This window comes from Anomalospiza imberbis, chromosome Z, assembly GCF_031753505.1.
Source record: "Anomalospiza imberbis isolate Cuckoo-Finch-1a 21T00152 chromosome Z, ASM3175350v1, whole genome shotgun sequence".
Taxonomy (NCBI): Eukaryota; Metazoa; Chordata; class Aves; order Passeriformes; family Viduidae; genus Anomalospiza; species Anomalospiza imberbis.
This window is the reverse complement of record NC_089721.1, coordinates 25,164,833-25,186,577: the sequence shown is the minus strand read 5'-3', so window position 1 is coordinate 25,186,577 and position 21,745 is coordinate 25,164,833. Positions and strand designations below refer to the sequence as shown.

The 21,745-nt window shown below is 36.5% G+C and overlaps 1 protein-coding gene across 7 annotated transcripts in view; it reads right to left on the bottom strand.

Moving 5' to 3' along the window:
• Positions 1-21,745, bottom strand: part of FANCC (FA complementation group C) — a 77,221-nt gene that overhangs the window by 22,195 nt on the left and 33,281 nt on the right. For all 7 annotated transcript variants that reach the window (XM_068177590.1, XM_068177591.1, XM_068177589.1 and 4 more), the window contains 4 exons: positions 9,551-9,670; positions 8,694-8,758; positions 6,454-6,618; positions 3,252-3,408 (listed from right to left, as the gene is read on the bottom strand). In XM_068177590.1, the coding sequence (XP_068033691.1) occupies positions 3,252-3,408; positions 6,454-6,618; positions 8,694-8,758; positions 9,551-9,670 (507 nt within the window). The remainder of the gene's footprint in view (positions 1-3,251; positions 3,409-6,453; positions 6,619-8,693; positions 8,759-9,550; positions 9,671-21,745) is intronic.

Sequence of the window (21,745 nt, the reverse complement as noted above, 5' to 3'; positions counted from 1 at the left end):
GAAGGAAGGGCAGAAGTGCTCATTAAGCTGCTCTACATCATCTATCATCAGTGCTGGCTGAGTTCTCAGATGTCTGAAGGTTGGCCAGTGTGCCATCCTCCTACAAGAATGGTGGAAGGGAGGATCCAGGGAACTACAGGCCTGTCAGCCTGACCCTGGTGCCAGGGAAGGTTATGGAACAGACTATCTTGAGTGCCGTCACACTGCACATACAGGACAACTAGGGGATCAGGTCCAGCCAGCAGGGGTTTGGGACAGGCTGCCTGACCAACCTAATTGCCTTTCATGACCAGGTGACCTGCCTATTGGATGAGAGAAAATTTGTGGATATTGTCTATGGGGACTTCAGCAAAGCATGTCATTGCAAGGACATTGAGGGGCTGGAGCAAGTCCAGAGAAGGGCAACGGAGCTGGTGAAGGGTCTGGAGCATCCTGTGATGAGCAGCTGAGGGAGCTGGGGTTGTTTAGCCTGGAGAAAAGGAGGCTCAGGGGTGACTTTATCACTCTACAACTACCTGAGAGGAGGGTGCAGGATCAGGAGGATCAGCCTCTTCTCTCAGGCAACCAGTGACAGGACAAGAGGACAAAGTGTCAAACTGTGTGTACATCAGGAAGAATTTTGTCAGTGAAAGGATGGTTAAACATTGGAACAGGCTGCCCAGGGAGGTGTAGGAGTCACTATCCCTGGAAATGTTCCAAAAACAACTGGATGTAGCACTTAGAGTCATTATTTAGTTGACATGGTGGTTTTCGATCAAAGATTGGACTCAATCTCTGAGCTCTTTTCCTATCGATTCTACAATTCCATGCTGACAAGGTGGAAAACAAAATGCAGCAAGAACAGATTGTTTATAAAGAAGACACCAAATTTTAAGCCCTCCCAACCTATTGCACTTTTCTTGCAACCTAACTTTGAAACAAAAAAACCTACTTTGGAAAGCTGTCTCAGAATCAAACAGAAGCTATAAATTACACCAATTCAGTCACATCTCTTCTTACATTCACAGGCTTTAAAAATCCGTGTATATACATATCTCTCCATTCCTGGTAAAATATAAAATACTAGTCTGTGTATTTACTGCACGTTTAGTTGTTAATGCAGAAATACAAATCTTAAAGTTACTTCAGAAAGGAAGACATCAACTCACCCACTCAATTTCCAAGAAGCTAAGAGATTATTTGTGATGGTCACTTCACTTGTTATTACTTCTGAGTAACTACAGAATTTCCAATACTAATTTCATTTTAGCCAGAAACAAACATAATAGCATGCCATATGAACATAAGTTAGTGGAATATCACATAACAACAACTCTTGGAATTAAAATATATAAGTAGTATAGATCGAGTTTATTTTATAAGAGAAGTACAGTAGTTTACAACTATCTAGGAACCTTAGATCTCTGTGAGGTTTATGTACAGTATGATTACTGTATCAAGACACTTGATTTAGATAGGTTACTCTGATAATGCAATTATAAAAGAGCTTACTGAAATTTCCTTCTTATAATGTACTATAATCAAATCACTAACATATTTCTGACTATTTGTCTTCTAAAGGTTTTCTTCCAAGTAGGAAAGTAGAAATCTAGTTTCGTCTCATGATCCCACTATTACCATATCCATAATGGAAACAGAGCTTACATCCTAAAACATCATAATCTAACTGCCAAAACATCCACATTCCTAAATAAATATTTAAATGTTCTTTAGGCAGGCTAAATTAATATATTGTTGGATTCAAAGTGCTGACTAATTTAATGTCACACAAGTACCTTCACAGTATTATGTACATGTTATACAAAATATCATTATGCATCTAGACCACTATTTCTGGATCATATTATTTTCCTTCTATACTGCCTCTCTGAAGCTTCTCATCTTCCATATATGCACCATCCCTCTTATCAATGCCAATCAATCCAGCTGCCTACAGCTCTCTTCTTTACAGCTGCATTCATTCCATTCTTTGTCCACAGGATGTCCTCTCTAAACCAGCTTTCAAAGCTGCTACACTGGTCTTGTGAATACCTTATTTTGAAAGCACAAAGTCCTTGGAGCAGAGGCAAGTAAAGACAACCTAAGTGTGCTAGCACAGTAATGCTCCATTCTTTTCATAGATCAGGATGTAAAAGAAACTGAAGGATGAAAATGTTTAATAAATAACAAAAAACCAACACTTGAAACTAGTGTTTGACATTTTTATGTATTTATAACCTAGATTTAGATACCTTTTTTCCCTCAACTGGTACATGGTGTAGTAAGAGATACTAGATACAATTTACAATACATCTGATATATATTGTAAATTGCATATAGTATCTATCTGATAGGCATAGACCTTGTATATAACCTTGTTTGCTGTAATACCTAAATCCCCAGATGGCATATGAAGAACTGCTGACACCAAGCCATTTATGAGATTTGCAAGTATCATAATGGATCCCTAAAATAAGACATTTGCAGATTCAATTAAAAAGGAGGAATATTTAAAAGTAGCATTCTTCTCCTGACTAGAATACGTACTCTGTAAGCAGTTTTATAGGCTGAAGATAATATACCATATGCCATTTGTTAGTTCTGTCATTTTACAAAACATGTAATTTGAGTGCTTAACACACATGCTATTTCACAATGCAATTAACAATTAAATTTACATTTAGCACTGCAAACTAGCTCATTATTTTGGATAAAGTACTGTGCCAGGTTTTCTCATAGGGAAGATTTTTGGTGCTCTGCATAACAAAGCAGTTGAAAACAAATTTTAATCACAGTTTAGCAAATGTTTTGCATTAAGAATTTTATTCAGGTTTGCAAACAAAACCAAGTAACTAATCAGTCCATAACAAGGGATTCCAATTGTTCAGACTGCTGGACAAAGGGCACAGAGATTGAAGTAAAAACAGATTCAAATCCTTCCTGGCCAGACTTTATAATTTTTAAAGACAGAGAAAGTTACTCAGCACCCTCACCACTGGGATCCTTGTTTCTTTACCCATTCTTCATCACTGGATGAAATCTTTTTTTCTCTTTTACCAATTCAGTGTAAAAACTAAAAAAATTGTGATGTTTGTAAGACTCAAGATTTGGCTTGCATTAACAAGTCATACATCCCGTAACCACCATTTATGCTGACGTACTTCTCTATGCTGACATATTTGAAAACTGCTACTCCTGAAGCATCAGCAGTGACATCCTGATGACAAAGAATGACAAAGAGCAGTATCAAATGTACTACATGTTGCACATACCAGCAATGAGTCTTTTATGACATGAGCCACTTCTTCCAGTGAACTCAACTGAATGGAAAACAACTGGTCTAAAAGATGTAAGGTAGCTTTTTCAAGGCTTGGTAAGTGACGAAGCCAAAGGCTGAAGACAGCTGATTCAGGAAGGGAAATCTTCTTCCTGGTTTAGAGAGGAAAATACTGTTTTACCTGAGTAACTGAAATAAGACAAAAAAAAAGTACTGTTTTAAAAAACATATTGGGGAAAAAAAAGACACAAAGATCAACCTGAAGCAAGAGAGAGAAGATCTTGTTTACAGCAGCCTGTTCAATAGCAAATCATAATAGCAAAGAATGACAGGAAATCACCATCATCTACAAATGCAACTTTACCACACGTGTTTAAAACCTAGAAATTTGGTCATGCAGGATCCCATCAAATGGAAGCAGAAGGATCTGGAGTTCCCTTCCTCTCTCGAGAAAGGTCCTGTCCCAGGACCTTGTGCCTTCTCAAATCTGGACTAGTTCCTTCAGACAGCTACTGACAGATGAACAGGAAGGTCCTGCATAATATTTCTGCTGTATAACCAAAGCATTACCCATCTTTGCAGAGAAATAAGGAAGAAACCCAAAACCAACAAAAAAAAAAAAAAAAAGGAAGAAAAAAAAAAGATAACAAAAAAGAGAAAAAAATTACTTAGAGGTAGCTAAGCCTTCAGCCCACCAGCACTGACCAGAGCTATTTAATAGACAAATAGTTAAGAAGACAAGTTATCTCTTCACCTAAAGACTTCAGCTGTTGTTGTTGTATCACCACAAAAGAAAAGGCACAGTGTGGACCAGCATGAATTAAAGTATACTAAACTAACCATCCAAGAAGAGATATCACGGCACAAACAACCTAGAATATTTTTGTAGCTATTGTGATAGTTGCAAATTAAAATGTTCAAACCAAAACAATACATAAATAACAATAAATATTTGCCTTGGTCTCAAATCAAGCTAAGATTAAAAAACCTAAAATTAGGCTGGAGACTACATGCAAACTAAAGCTACTGATAAAAGAGAAAAATACCTGCAGAAAGAATACCAAAGCCATTTTAGGATCTATTTTCAATATATTTATTTTGCCATATGTTTGTTTAATTATCAGCTCTCAGAATTCTGAATTTCATTAAAAAGCCTGTATTTTTACCACTCAGTATTATGTAATGACCTTAAAGTATACATGAGAAGACAAGAAATACATTGAAGTATCCAGAATTTCAAAACTGTAAAGCAATTCTCAATTTCAGGATGCTGTTTTATTAAATATTGCTATTAAAGCACATATGCACATGGGAGTAAATAAAGAATGACAAGAGATTAGCTGATTTTGCCACTATCAACTTTCTTGTTGTTTCTGTGGCAGCATAGTAGATATTTTTGATATTATGGCAGGAAAAGAAAGCTAATAAGCTTATATAGACATGCTGCAACTCTAAGATATAAAAACCAAATAGGAAGTTAACTGTAGTGATTATACTCCCACAGCTGAACTTGCAGATGGTCCCACCAGGACAATTTTGAGTTCTTTGGAGCCCTGCAAGTGCCCTATACTCTGGGGCAGGTTTCACCCACGTTCAGAAAGCAAACATGTTCAGAACTCAACAGAGTTTTAGGGAAAATAAAAAGTCAGTTGTCAGAGTGAGGAAAAAATAAAATACAAGTACATTCACATTAAGACCACATGAGTTCCGTGACAGTCCAGGACTATATTGTGCAAAGCACGTGTGAGCCTGTATCTGCTCTCAGGGAAAGTTCTGCAAACTGCACTTTTGCTGAGCACCCTGCAAGAGTCACTTTGTCAAAAGCCACGTGAAATCAGGTATTTTTGTTCACTGTGATAAGTAAGTAGCTCAACAGTTAAGAAAAGAGACATTTGTTTCAGTCAGAAGAACCTCTTATGACCATCCAAAGAATGGCCTTACTCACAACATGAAGTGTCAGAAGTCCACCATCATGGACTGCCCATCAGCTTACTGATGTGAGAACAAAACATCTGTACAGAACCTGAAACTGTGAACTTGCTCTCAAAGTCTTTCAGACTTGTGGAACATGAACAGTCAGAAGCCACAAAAGATGGACAAGCGGGAGAGTGAAAGATAGCTCCGTCTTTTTGGGCACATCTTTCACTACAAACTGCCACATTCACACTCCTTTTTCATTCCTTTACCTCAACTTCTAGGAACATGCATGGAATAGTTATTGTACTTTTCCATTAATTATCTATTTTTGTCGGGAGCCCTCAATGGATCACCACAAAAATCTTCACTGGAACATCTTGAAAAATTATAATGAGTACAGAGGAAGCAATTAAAACTGATTTTAAAAGGAAAGAAATGGATAATTGACATAAAATATTCACAATGGACATTTTCTAGTATAAAAAAAATTGTTCATGATACAGTGCCTCAGCTACAACTTGTATAAAGCAATTCTCAAGCAAATGTAGGCTGTGCTTCCCCTGACATTTTCCCTTTCCAGGCACAGCCATCCTTGATGATGCTCAGGTTCACTCAGCTGGTTTTCATATATAGACTAATTTTATCAGAACAGTGAGTTTAGTGGTAGCAAAACAAGCAGAGCTGTAGTTCACAAATTGCTCCTCTCTCAGACTCATTAAAACTAATCTGCTGAAAACCGAGAGAATTTAAAATCTGGAGAACCAATTTCACAAAAAAAAAAAAAAAAAAAAAAAAGAAAGAAAAAAACACAAAACCAAAAAAACAAAAACCAAAAAAACCCCACTCAACAAAACCCAAAGAATTATGAAAACATCAAACATAAGGATATATCTTACAAACAGAAAAATTAAAATCGCTCCCAAAATGTCAAGTTAGGAATGGTAATACACTTACATGAAACATAAATGACATTTCTTGAAAAATTATCACAACTTCCACTAAATTCCTAAAATCTAGGAAGGTTTTAACCTCCTTTTTAGGGAATAGGTGAGACAAAGTCCCAGTCAATATTTAAGGCTGTTATGCCACAGTTTGTGCATTACAGCAATGTGAAATTCTGCTTTGGCCCACATCTTCAGCTCTGCTATTTATCTGCAAAGGAAATATTTTACTAGAAAGGTATACAGTGCATTCAGCACACAAACCTAGAAAAAGGACATTGAATTGAATTTATAGTCTTTATGAAAAAGCAAAACAGTAATACAAACCCTGCTACTTACTTTAAAAAGGCCTCATTCACAGCCTCTAGAAACTCTGAACTGAGAATTTCTTTTGATGACCCTCCATGGTAAAGAAGGAGTGTTTCCAGCAATGGAGTTAGATCAGGCAAAGTAATGACAGGCACACAGAAAATAGAAACAGCATTCACACGACTGGCTGAAATGCTGAGGGAAAAAATATACATAGTTCATATTTCAGAAAAGTCATCATTTTTAAACTGTTAAGCAAAAAAAAGGGCATTAATTAATTACAGAATATTAAATGTAAGACATGCATACCTAACTGCTGAAAAATTATTTACTAGAATGACTGTTGACATATCATTCCTTATTGTGCGCAGAATGTTAATAAGTCAGATAAAATTTTGATATTTAAGTACTCAAAGCAAACCATGTGAGGCATATCAACACAATTCTGAATTGAACCCAGTTGTGTTGGCTCCATCACCACATCCTTCCTTGTAGACACTTCTCTGTCTTTCCCAGGGTCAGTGAAAGAAGACTAGAGATTCATAGCTCCCAGGCAAGTTTCCTGGAGCCCCAGAAGAGATAACCTAGGTGCTTTTCAGGCTTTAACCCCTTTCCTCTCAACAGAAACAATTTATGAATCTTGCTGTCTTCAAGTGCTCAGCTGGAAAATTTTTGTCTTACAGATCTATAGCTGAAGAAATATGTAGCCCCTTTGGATCTTAATACACAAACCACTTGCTGGATCTACTCACTAAAACTACATGGTTGGAAATGGTTAAAGACAGTGGAATGTGGAACGTAAAGAAAATACAGAAACTTTGGAACTTAAAGAAAATTAAAATGGCAGAGACTAGATTGCAAAAAGAAATCACAACTTTCCTGGAGAATATATATGTTTCTAGCACATGAAACTGTAGCATTGACAGGAAGACATTATAAAGACAAAGAACTATGAAACACTGAAGTCTAGCAAATTAAAATATTGTCCTGTATTGTTTGTAAAACACTTCCCTGAGTTCCTGCAAATTTCTCCTGATTCACTAGAAGAAATGCATTCTCTGAAAGAATTTGAAAGTATTTTCTTTGAGGAGTCACCAATACTATTCCTGAAGACCTGAGATGGGAATTAAGAAGGCTGCTCAGCAGTAAGGACACAAGGTACTAATCATCACCATTTAAACAGAAAGAGAAATAAAACATGACACATTTTCAAAGATGCACATTTCTGAGTAATTACCCAATTAAATATTTGTTTAAGGTTTCTTATACTGAAATGCTTCAAAATGCACATTTGTTAAAAGTGTTTTTGTAAGAATGGTAATTATTGGGATGATCTTATTATGCAGCAGTATTTTCCAGGATACACAGACCTGAAACTCTGTATCAGCTCCCTTTACAAAATTATGTTTCTAATTCCTTATCCAGGATTAGCAAAATTTAGCAGATGAATTTACCCTTTCTTAACTTCAGAAGAAAAACCCTGTAAAGGTAGCTTTGTTCTACATAATCTTCAAAATATGTTCTTGGAAAATAGTGCACAATCCACTCCACTGTGTACAATGAACTTGCAATGATACTATCATCTGAATTTTTAAAATATCACTAAGTGGAGAAAGGAGAAAATGTAGACCTCTAAAAGCAAACTACTTTTGTCTCTGGAATTTGAATAAACACCCATAATTTCTACACGCAAAAATCAACCTAAGTTCAAAGTTTTGTCTTTCTCCCAGCAGAAATCGGGTGTTTCTGTCTCAACAGTCTCAACTAGCTTTTCAGCTAAGTCTGTTTCACCCTACCTTTTAAAATGTGGGCATTTAGTTCCTACATGGAAAGAAACTTCGTGATACTCCTCATTAACTGCGTCCATAATTTTAATATTAAAATCAGTTCTAAAAAAATTCAGCTCACTTAATCTTCCTTAACAAATATGTAGGTGCAAAGAGGAAGGGGAGGATAATAGCCAAGTTAAGCCAAGAAAGGCACAAATCAGACAGCAAAAGGACATGATCATGTGGCAAAGAGTGACAACAGCACCACTAGGCAAATGATCTTTGAAGGTTCCCCTCCAACCACTCTACTACTCCTAGTTTAAGTACAAACTCTTATGTGAAGCCAAACTTACCAAGCTTGTCCACATCTTAAATTATCTAACATATGTATTCAAAACTTTTCAACAGAAGCCTAAGTTGCCCAAGACTGTAAAATGATCCTCACTGAACTGTAATGACCCAAACCAAAACATATCAAACTTATGTTTAGATAACACCTACCTCTCCTGAATGTTAAGTCCATTGAATTGGTTTTCTCTGAGTTCTGTTACTAATGAAACAACCATCTGTTAAATAAAATAAAAGTAAATAATATACATTACATTTACTGACAATAAGCAGACATTAGTTGCATGGTTCTCTGTCTGACTGTAAAGGATGTACAGTAAGGGTTAATAACTTCCTCTGTTAATCTATTTTGATTTTTTAATTTTTTAACTACTGATGTCAAATTACAGCTCTCCAAATCACTGAACAAACTGTACTGTAAAATGTGATTTTACACATTATATACTTTATACATTTTAAAACAAGGAAGATATTCATCTTAGTTCTACTTCCCCGAGAATTAAGGCATGACTTTAAGAAGCGTATTACTAATAATATTTACATGTTTTGTCTAACTCAAATCAATATATAATGATATATTATTCATGCTATTTTAATATAACTTAAATATAAAAGTGACTTTAGCTAATATTTAGGGCTCATCTCCCATTTTAAACACAGCAGATACAGTAAAAAAAACCATTCAGAGATTACATTCTAATGCATAAAATAATAATTTTAACTTCATGGGGAAAAATATTGATAGGATAGGATTTTTCTTTTATTTTAGCACAACAGGAATGGGAATTTTGTTTTTATGAATATCTGCTATAGTGTAATCTAATAAAAATTTCTCATTTGTCCAGAGATCTCCCACTTCATTTTTTCCCTTAAAAGGTTGTAAAAGTAACTGAGGTAAGAAAAGAGAAACAAAGTTCAGTTCATGTTCCTTATCACAATGACAGCTCCATGTATATGCTCATAAACTGGTGATTTATTATTGTCAAATCTCAATTACACAAAATACTTACATTTTTAACCAAGTGACAATAATAATCTGCTGACGTGTAGCCCAGAGCTGATATGAATGTACTGGTTTCTGCTTCATTACTTTCCCACTTAGAAGAAGAAAGGAGATGGCACAGCAAACTCTGAAAAATCAACAGAATGGTAATAAAGTTCCAGGCTAACACAAGATGTGTAAAGGGACGGGACAGCTATTGAACTCTGTCTAGGGTAAGGCCTTTTGATCAGCTGAGCGCATTTTACACCATTGATACAGAAGAGCAGACAGCCCCCACCAACCACAAGGAAAATGCTGCAGCTGCTACAATCAAATGTGGATTCATATACACCACACGATTTCAGCAGCTGTCCAATTGCAATGGAGACCATTCACCGACCTTAGCTAGGTTTCACTTCTCTGAGAGCCATTTCAATCATCTGTAGTCTTGATCAGTACCATGATCAAGAAGAGAAAGTGTGAAATTAACATCTACTTTTCCACACCATTTTTTCAAGATGCTCTGGGATTCAGGGTCTGGTCTTATACTGTAATTTGCTTAATTTCCTCATTATTTTGAGAAGGTTATGATAAAAATCTTATCTTGACATTTACTTCTCTACTAATTTCACTACAAAATGCTTTACATTTCATTAAAGCCTTTTAATACACCATATGATAATCTAAGCAATCCTTTGATGATAGATTCTAAGTCTGATTAACAGATTTGGTACACTGGTTCTGCAGGCCTGCACAGGGGACTCTGAGCACAGTACTCATGCTTTCCTAGTTCTTCAGCACTATACTACAGCTCTGCTGTCATTTGGACAGATCTTACACCCCAGCACCTTCTCTAGCAAAGTCATTATGAAAACCAAAAGTGCAAAATCTTGAGCAGGTCTTTGTATCCAGGTGTCACAACTGAGCTGAGATAGTTCTATGTTGATCGTCAAACTATCTGCTCTGCATTTTTTACAGCTTTCATTTCTTCCTGTTCTTGACTGCTACATGCTGACATAACAACAGTTATGTTCCCTTTCCAGGTTTCGTTTCAGGGTTTTATGTATCACTGACACCTGAAGTATAAACTTTATATGGCACTAAGTATATAAAATTCTTTGTAACAGAGGGTCAGGATAAGTATACACTTAAAAAGGCCTTCATTTAAAAAACATATGATTAAAGGAAAGTTCAGATGAAACCTCTGTGACTTCCATGGGTTTAAGCTGCTTCATTCTGTGCATTCTTATTAATAAAAAGAGGAACATGATGAGAGATTTTTGAGACCTAAAAAATTTTAAAATCTTATTAACTTACTTTCTCCTTTCAGAAACTCAAGTATTTATACATGCTTTTGTTGAACATCCCTAAGCAACTGCTTCAGAAGTCCTGGAATTAGACATATTCAATCCATGTGTTCCATGTTTGATTGATGTGAGAAAGAAGAATCAGCAGAAGAACACAAGAGGTCTAACAAAATTTGTTGTTATCAAAATAAGTAACAAGAATTTGGAATACCTTATTTATTTACTACCTTGAAGAGTTATGTTAAATGCCTAAATATCCTTTTCCTTCATTTTACAACCCTTTTCCTAGACAGCCCTCAACTGGAGCAACTGCTGTTCTGTTGCCATCCAGAGAATTCCAACAAACCAAAGAGGAGGAAAAATGCTGCTGCAAAACAATTTCAAAGTAGTAACTTACATTCAATTTTTGCATTCTTAAGAAAAAGACAGAAAAGAGCAGATTTTTAAAATGTACAAGTCTCTAAATGTGTCAAAACCAAAAGCTAAAATCTATTAAACTGTACAATCTCCCAGCAGGCCTTAATCAACTTATTAATAAAAACTAATAACCTTTATATTTTTATTGTGTTTTGCAACGATTACTAAAGTTAAATTTTCTTTTCAGAACACGATCAAGGGTAGGATATTTTGCCAAGCAGAAAAATCTAAGGGACCAAAATGCAAGTCAAAACCAAAATAAAAGAGGTGTTACAACACCAAACCTGGGATGCCACTTTCACTACAGGTAAGGAAGGGGCTTGAAAAGTACAAAGTCTGTTGGACTGATTAGTGAAAGACTTACAAAAGCTTGACCATAAAGTGACAATAAACATAAAAATCTCTGAAAAGGATTTGACAGGCTGATGTGGCAGCAATTGACAGCTAAATGAGGGAGTGGCTTAAAACCCCACAGATTCACCTGTAACACTGCAAAATTTATTATCTAGTGACCCTTTCTGTAACCAGAATTTTCCAAAGGTTAAAATAAATTGAACACTCTCTTTCTGAGGAGTACTTTTGGAATTACTTTGCCCCCTACCCTTATGTAACAGCCAGTGTTAACCAAGCAGTAGAAGAAAAGAAGACAAAATGACTATACATCATCAAAGTCTGCATATGTCCTGCAATACCTTCCTGCATTGGTTTTCAGTTTGGTATTGTTTTGGGGTTTTGCTTGCTTATATACTTGCTTGGGGGTTTTGTTTCATTTTCAATTTACTAGATCTGTGCAAGGAATTTGCAGATTTTTTTCTTGAAACGTAGAAAATCTCTTAACAGCCAGAAGGGGGCAAGGGAAACACAGGCAAGGAGATACTGCAGTCAAGATGAAAGGAGCTATTAAGTTAGCTTATTATATAAGACAAATAGGTATTAAAGATGGAAAACATTTACAATTCAGCTCTATGTCTTACATATTTCATTTTACTGTCAGTGTTGCAGTGGAAAGCCTGAGACATCCCTACTGCAACAAAGGTATTCATTAACAGTAAGTTAAAGCATTTGTCTTTTTTAGTTTAAAAGCTTTCTTACTCTTCTAGAACACATAAAGAAAGCTCACCTTCTCTCTAGAAAAAGTAGCTTATTTATTTCTTATATAATTCTGGATGAAAGTGATAATACATTTACTAGTCTATATTAACAGAGAGCTGTCTGAAAGAAAAATTAGTACTGATACTTCACTCACTCTTGACAAATGAGTTGTTAAGATAAGGAATATTTAATGTCTTCATCAATGGGATGGGATTGAGTGGGACAGTAGGATCAAGTGCACCCCCAGCAAGTGCACTTGACAGCACTTGCAAATGACACCAAGTGTACAGATGACACCAAGATATGTGGTGCAGTTAATTCCCTGTGGGAAGAGCTGCCACCCAGAGGAAGGATGGGAGGGCCTGTGTGAATTTCACGAAGTTCAACAAGGCCAAGTGAAAAGTCCAGCACCTCGACTGGGGCAATCTTCAATATCGATTAGCTAGGATTAATTGATTGAGAGCAGCCCTGCAGAGAAGGGCTTGGGAATATTTGAAATTAACTCCTTCAGAAAGTACTATACAGGAATAGAAAATATTTGCTGAGACAAAGCAAGGGAAGAAAACAAATCTCCAGTTCTTACACCTCACAGTAGTCCTTGTTCTGTGGATGGTCCAGAGCTGGGATATCAAGACAAAGAAAAAAAAGAAAAAGAGAGGATAAAGAGAGAAAAGAGACAGAGAGAATGAGAGAAAAAATAAAGAGGGGACCTCATTCATTCCCTTTTATAGCTCATCTGGTGCATACCTCATATGTAAACTTGACTTGTCACACAGTTTTGTTCACTCATGCGCAGCCAGCCCTTCTCTTGGAAGTGAGGTGGGGGTGGGGGACTAAGCATGAGTCTCAAGGCAGAGGATCTTGGCTCAGAACAGCACTGCCCCATCTCCACTGGACTCTCTCCTCCAATCACACCTTTCTTGTAGCAATACTCAGAATGTTTGAGACAAAACATGCTTAGATCTGATCCCCTACAGTGCCCCCTCAGTTGGTGTGCAGATGAAACCAAGTTGGGTGGGAGATCTGATTTGCTGAAGTGCAGGAAGGCTTTACTGAGGCATCTGGACAGGCTAGATCAGTGGGCTGAGGCCAGTGGTATCAAGTTTGATATGGTGAAGTGGGTCCAGCCCAACACTGGGTCCAGTCACAACAACCCCAGACAGCACTATAGGCTGGGGCAAGAGAGGCTGGAAATCTGCCCAGCCAAAAAGCACCTGCAGGTGCTGGTCAACAACAGCTGAGCATGAGCCAGCTGTGCCCAGGTGACCAGGAAGGCCAATGGCATCTTGGCCTCTATCATCAATAGTATGGCCAGCAGGACAGGGCAGTGATTGTCCCAGGTACTTGGCAGTGGTGAGGCCACACCTTGAATCCTGAGAACAGTTCTGGGCCACTCACTGCAAGAAGGACATTGAGGGGCTGGAGCAAGTCCAGAGAAGGGCAACAGAACTGGTGAAAGGTCTGAAGCACAGGCCCTATGAGGAGCAGCTGTGGGGAGCTGGGTATGTTTGGCTGGAGAATAGGAGGGGAGACTATTGCTCTCTACAACTGCCTGAAAGGAGAGTGTAGCCAGCAGGGGTTGTTCTCTTCTGTTACAATCTCAGTAACAACTGACAGGACAAAAGACATGGTCTCAAGTTGCACCAGGGGAGGTTTAGACTGGATATTAGAAAAAATTTCCTCATTGACAGGGTTGTCAGGCATTGAAGTAGACTACCTATTGATGGTGGCATCACCCCTCCTGGAAGTCTTCAAAAGGTGTGTAGATGTGGCTCTAGGGGTCATGGTTAGGTGGCAATATGGCAGCGCAGTGTTAACACTGGACTTCATGATCTTGTAGGTCTATTCCAACCTCTATGATTCTAAAGTGGACTAACTAACTAAAATACTTTTCACACAGCCTAAGCTAACTCTTTTAATACTCCTCTTTAAGTAATGAAGGCTGATTTCCATGTGCTTTAAGGGATTTGTTGAGTTACTCCATAACTTTGTTTGTAACAACCATCTCATGAGGCACATGACTATGAAAGCATGGAAATTACTTTTCTGGAGCAGAACCTGTTCCTCCACTGATTTAAGTAACATAGTCCCAGGCAAACACTAACTCAACTAGCGTCCACAAATCCAGCAAGGCAGGAGGTGCTTTAGGTTCTGATACTGTATTTACCAAGCAGAGATCCAAAAGCTCTGAACCCTTTTACCCATTTTCTTTCTGAAATAACAAGTATTTCCTGCACACTTCAATGGGGAAAAATACAGAAGCTTGAAGTAAAGGCACAATTACTTCTGAAATTAGACATCAACACACCATCAGAACTTTATTTTTATTAAAAGATGGCAAGTTTTATGCTAGTAACTGTATTTGTGTAGCAACTGTCCTGGAATTTATGACACAGTTTCAAAGACATTCCAGGGGAAGCAGATAAAGCAGTTTATTTCTGGAAACTTCTCAACATACTCATTCCAAAATATTTATGGTTCTGAATGTCTTCAGAAGCAGACATGAAAAAAATAGCTAGAATGCATTTTGAACAGTGGAGATGGATGGTTTCACTGAGATAAGCCATTCAAACCTGAGACTAATAATTAAGACTTCCCAACAATGACACTGAGCTCTTTTTTTGCCATCTTGGATGAGTCTATCAAAGCAATGGAAGAGCAGGATGAAATTGAATAATCTATCATTTATTCTAAATAACACAAAGTGCAGTTATTTTTTAAGAAGAGACCATTAATGATATTTTGCAGAAAATTATAGTCTGTGTAAATCTGTTGGAGTAAGTATGGCATGGATACCCAAGCGGAAATTTCTGAAATCTGGTCAAGTACCAGGCTGACCTTTCTATCTCCTTCAATGGGAACCAGATTTTCTCAGCTCTACTAAAAGAAAGCAGGTATAACATGAAAAACTACATCTTATTCAGAGGAAGTTTTAGATGTAAGTGCTCTTTCTTATCTGCATTTAATAAGACTTTGGAATGAGAATTTCTTGTATGTCAATGACTTCGGAAGTCTGTACATCAGTGCTGCTCTTAGGCATTTCCTCTACAGCCAGATGGCCCATGGCTTTCAACACAAGTCTAGAAGACAAGGAGTCAAACTCTATTTCCAATCTGGCTTAAAAAGTAATTCAAAACTATACAATCAATTACATTATAGATAAATCAGACAATATGATTTCCAGTCATAATTTAAAAATATAAAACCACTACATAATAGTTTTTCTTTAAATGTAGGATACTAACAGCTCACATTACTTCCTAAATAATTTAAATAGAGTCCTCAGTAAGCAAGATATACACATTGCTCTGCTTTGTTTTGTAAATATAAATTAGTTTTTTGTTTGCTAGCTTTCAGCAGCTCAAATTCCTGTAAGTATTTTTAGTAATGTTTTCTTTAAAATCCTGACTAAAGACCTTTTTATCGTGTTTTATCATGAGTTTTATCGTGTCCCATATTCTCTAGACTGAATAATTTACAATAAAACACAAACAGAGTTGGTACTTTTAAAACCTTCTTACTATGAAATAAGCAGCCAGTTCTGAAGAATCATAGTGTCTAAGTCTGTAAATAACAAAGCAGTACATTCATCTAAAGACCATTTCACCAACTGTTTACGAAATCAATTCTAGGACTGGGACGCTGACATAATAGAATTCATATTATTTCCATACACTTATCCATTTATAACAAAGTCTGTGACTTTTAATTTTGCTTCTAAGACCTGTTGCTCACTTGCTCCATGGCTCCAGAAGAAGACAGAAAAACAGTTTTCTGCAAACCAAAATCAGAATGTAAAAGAATGTAAGGTGTGGGAAATGCAAGCACAGAGAGCTCCCAAGGCCTCAAGCATATAAACTCAGAGATAGAGATGGATACAGTGTTTGACCTAAGACTTTGGAGAAGGCCTGGAGCTTTAGAATAGAATAGTGAAACAGATATGAAATAAGAAGAAAGATTTGTAGTTTAAGCAGAAATATGTTTTAAGCAAGTAGATATAGGCCTTATATAAGTGAAAAAATGTATTAAGCAAAACAGTAGAAGATTTTGGAGTTTCACAATAGAACTTGTTAGCTGATAAAAGTAGAAGATACAGCAATAAGTGTTGGCAGTGTTATATGACTGGATAGAAAAAGACGCATTGCTGTAAATCGTGTAAAACATAGCAATTAGCAATTGGTTATGAAGATGCTAGCGAGCTTCATGGAAGTAGCTGATTGGATAAGAAATTTATAAAAGACATTGTAACCAGAATTAATTAGAAGTAACAGCCTCTGATACAAGGCTTCTAATGTTATAACTATGAATTTAACAATCTTAGTCTCACCCTTCCATGAGACTGATTTTGCAATAAACCATCTTTTAAACACCTCATCAGTCTACCCCATCTTTCTGCATCCCGAACAACTGCTACTCACCATGTGAGGAAACAAGACTTTTATCTCAGTTTGGGACTGGCCTGGAGAATGGTTAAAGGAAGTCCCAAAAAGAGGGTGAGAGTCGAGCTCCAATCAGCTGCTGAGAGGAAGCAGAGTACTTTTCTTGCTGGACCGAGCCCAGCCTGAGCCTGACTTGGATCACGTGTGAAGAGATGTCAGGTGAGCTCTGGGGAACGGGACAAGAGATGTCCAAAGAACAGAGAGACGTTTATACTCTGATAAGATCTAACTCTTGTGCTGTACCCAAGCAAGAACTTAAAAGATCTTTTAAGCTGTGTACAGAAAAATTTGAAAATGCAGATTTCGAATTTGCTTTTACTATGTCTTTTTGGGATGCTGTTGGAGTTAAGCTATATGACGCGGTTACTCATTGGGATTTTACAGTCGCTAGGCTGCTTCCAGTATGCCATGTGTTTATCGAGATATTTAACAAACAGTTCAGTCCAGCTGCACCCTTGGTAACTCCCTCAGCTCTGCTGCTCACTGCAGCTGTGCCTGCTGTGGCTCTGCCTGCCTCAGGCAAAACCCCTGCCTCGGGTGGGCCCCCTCCTGCTCCTGCTGCCCAGACTGCGCCTGCAGCTCCGGCTGTGTTACCTTTAGCCATTTCTGATACTATAGAGGAAGGGAAAGATAAGAAGGAGCTTGAAACTTTTAAACAAACTATAGAAGTACAATCTTTTTCTGACTCTTGCACACCTATAGTTTGTTTAAAAGTTTCAAGTTCCTTCTTACCTTCACAGAGGCTCCCAAGGCCTCCAGCATACAAGCTCAGAGATAGAAATGGATACAGTGTTTGACCTACTACCTCGGAGAAGGCTTTGGAGTTTTCTGTGCTTGCATTTCCCACAATAAGGTATCAAAAACCATACAGATTTAAATATCATCTAGCTTTTAAAGTACTATTTCACTCAAAATTATTCTGTTTTTTCAATATTTTATAAAATTCTTCTCAGTGTATTGATTAGAGGAAATTACATGGCATATATTTGTGAACAACAATTATTATCAGTATGTGACAGCATATTACACTAAAAAACTAGTAAAAAAAATTCTTTAAATATACCATTGACAAGCCAACCAAAAAGTCCAGTCTCTCCCTTAAAATTAAAACTGGTTAAAACACATTTCAAAAGATAAAATGTTAAATCACACGCACATATACATTTCAATTATTAGCTATTCAACACTAACTCGAACTTTACCAAACTGAGTCTATTCCAGTAATCAGTCAGAGGTTTTGCAAAAAAGAAACCATTTCAGTTTCAATTAACATAAAGAAAGCTTGGAATATTCTTCAGTAATTTAGTTAATTAGGGGTCAAAGTGCCTAAGTACAAGGATAGGAGAGGTTTGTTTCCTACATTTCTTTCTGACATTTACTGTCAGGGAGTTTTATTGTTTCAGCACAGTTTATGGATACATGCATCTACAGGATGGTTTTCATTAGCTAAATTCTGTGCCAGCATACTAAATAAAACTGCTGACCATGTTTAGGATTTACTGTATCTTCTCATTTTAGTCCTTCTTCACTTGGAACATAAGTCTGATACCTGCTTACATCTATATCTCCATTGATAACCATGACAGACTAGTTGATCATAAACAAATTATTTTGCTAAACACTTCTACAAAGACAAGGATCTTTGTCCTTCAAGCATGTGATCAAGTTACAGAAAATCTACAGATAAATGACCAGACTGAATTACTTTTGAGCTAAAAATAAAACAAACCAAAAAAAAACACCCTACAGGAATAGTACTATTCTTTCAGAAATTAATACACAGACTTGATTGTTTTTCACATATTCCCAGACATGAAAACAGATTCTGTGAAGTTCTCCACACTCTGGCTGATGACTACCCTTAACCCTGTTCTGTCCCTAAAGAATTAAGCAGGCTCACTTTCAGTCAGTGTTTTCAGTAAAACTGTTTTAGGTGCTCTTATATTAGGCCAATTTCCTTAACTTTGTTTCAACAGTCATAACTACATTTTTCTCTTTAAAAAGATTATGAAAGTATGGCAAAAGTACACTAAAGAACCATGAAAACCTACTAGAAAAACTTATCTGAAAAAAACTTTCTAAAACTCATTGAAACAAATATGTTTTTTCTTTAGAAATTAAAGTATGCTATGAATTATATTACTCTTGCTGACACATGAGGCTTAGTAAAAAGAATAGGCTCATATTCTACCTCTGTTTCCTAAAATGGATGAAAAATGTTACATGATCCTAATTTCCAAATGAAATGTGGAAAAGAAAATTATGGGGAGGGGAAGGGAAGGCTGCACTGTTTTCCCCTCACCAATTCAACCTCAGTTACCTTCTGTGACACTGGTACAGTAAAAACATGTTGCGCTACTACTGTGGCTAAGAGCATGAAACTTTTTAATGGATGAGTTCAAAAGCCTAAGCTCCATCTGCAAGTCACTAACCAAACCCTCAGATATCATAAGAAAGAAGCTGAAGACCTGTTGGGCTGGCAAGCTTTGAGTCTACTCTTGGCCTCAGAGAGGAAAAGCAGTTTCAAATCTCCTTCCCTATACTGTCTCCTTTCTCTTTAAGAAATACCCACCCAGAAAGTGCTATTACTCTTTGTATTAAAAAAAGGGGAGACTTTTGATGCTGAAATAAAACACACATTTACACTGACTTACAAAAGGAAATTCAGTAGCTCTACCAGAGTAAACCATAATTTTTTTCCTTTTCTTTTGAAGCTCTCTGGTTTAACTAGCCAATGATTTAGAATTAATTTTCTTCTTCCCTCCACAATTTTCAAAAGCCAAAATGCAAGCTTCTCACTGAAGATTCCCTTTTATCCACACAAAAAAGGTGTGGAAAAGAGGGATTAATAAATTTAGAAAGAGTGGATGGACTGTAAGATTGTTTCACTTTTACTTTAAATCTGTGAGTTACATAATTTCTAGAAAAATTATAATCTCAAATTTGTGCTTTTTTCACTGAATGGATGTACCCATTTTTATACTTCCAACAGGTACACATTGCAAATACTGCACCTATTTTACAATGATATTCAGGAAAAATTACTTTAATCACTTTTGGGTTGGACTTCCTAAGTATCATGATGTTAAAAGTTTAAGGGGAGAAAATTGTCCACTGAGCTTCTTAGCAAAAAAAGCATGAAATACACCTATAATGGTAATGCAACAACTGCTGGTCACAGTTAGACTGAGCAAAAATATCTAATGCCGGTAGAGTTTCTTCAAATAGAGACCTCTTTTTGTGTCTCAGTAACAAATCATTATTCTTTACTAGAGCCACCTGGCACAACTAAAGTGCTCTGAGAAATGTCAGCTGGCTAGCAATTTGTGACACATGCTGTTACAGCTCAAGCAGCCTTGCAGGAAAGCAGAATTCTTGGTTTCTCATTTTGTTCTTTGACATACTTAGCCTTTGTTTATTTTGGCCCAGAAGCTGAGAAATCCTTTATAATCATGTTAGCTTGGCATTGTTAAAGAATTATATTTGAAGAAGAGAGGTCTGCTTTTTCCCCAGCCCAGTCATAATCCCATTCTATTTTCAACCAGAGGACTATGGTAATGCTTTCAAATTTTAAAATATTGCAAATTCTCTTACATCCAACCAATGTAACTGTCTACAGGGAACCAGAGAAGGTCCAAATCAGCTTAAAATGCTGATTCTCAAAAGTACTAGTGAAAAGACTAACCACCTAGATGTATAATCTTCAAAATGTTCCAAATTACCAAGAACTCCCTCTGGCTGACTTTAAAAAGTGAAAGAACAACAAAAAAAAGAAAATCCTGACAGTGAACTCAGTAAAACTTCAAGATAATAAGCATTATAAATAGTTTATGTGCTGTATGTGAAGACATCTTCATTCTAAAATGTTTTCTATGTTAAAAAGATCCAGCCCCAATCTCTTCTTGTATAAGTAAGTTTAACATCTTTTATAACCCTCCCGTCCTTTATGAATTAATTGTTTTAGAACATATTCTGCTAGAAATCTCAAATATATACTATCACTGTATCAATTACTGATCTTTAATTCATCAGTCAATTCCCATTTTCATTGCAATATTTCCCCTCACCCATACCTAACCATACCTAAGAACCTAATCATACATAAGGACCTTGGGGTCTCTAACCTTTAACAGAACTGTACATTAGCAAGTTTAAGAGGCAGATATGTCATATTTCTAGCAAATACTGCTATGAGATGTGGGTTTCCTAAGGTGTGTATACCTTAGGAAGTGCACTCACTTCAACAGGATAAAGTCCTTGGTATCTGCGACACAAATTAATCGCACAAAGGACAGAGAAAAGTGCCTGAATCGCTCTTTACTCCCTTGGGACACATTGCAAAGCAAGCCAACTTGATTCTTAAAATTAAATTTTAACTAGTAATTTAAAATTTGAAAAATCTCTTATCACATTAAAAATTCATTAAGTCATTAGGATTTAATTATGTCAGATCTTAAACATGTGCCTATGTTTCATGTAAGTCTGTTTTGATTCAAAATAAAATTCACTTAAGACATTTCTTTCAAGCTCATTTACCTACTTGATTCCACAAATGGCTAATTACAATGTAAAAACTCATCTATCAAAATATATCCTTTCATGCACATGCACTTAAAAATAAAATTTAATTATCTGTCCTCAACTGCAACTGATTTACATACTCCAAAAAAGGCCTGTAAATGCTCTGTAACTATTTTCATGACAACAAGTTTAGCTGCTTAATCTACTCCATGCAACTCAGATTCCAGATGACTATATATCAAACATCAAGGAGGAGAAATCAACTTCCAAAGGAGTAAACTGGCCACAAGGTTAAAAAACACAAGAAAGTTTCCCTTCATTTTGGTTGGAGAAAAGGTATTGTGCTAATGGCTCAAGAGACAATATAGCATTTTACAGAAACAGCAAAACCACACTGGGCACTGAAAAAAACATCAGGAGAATGAAAAAAGATGAAAAGCTTTTAAA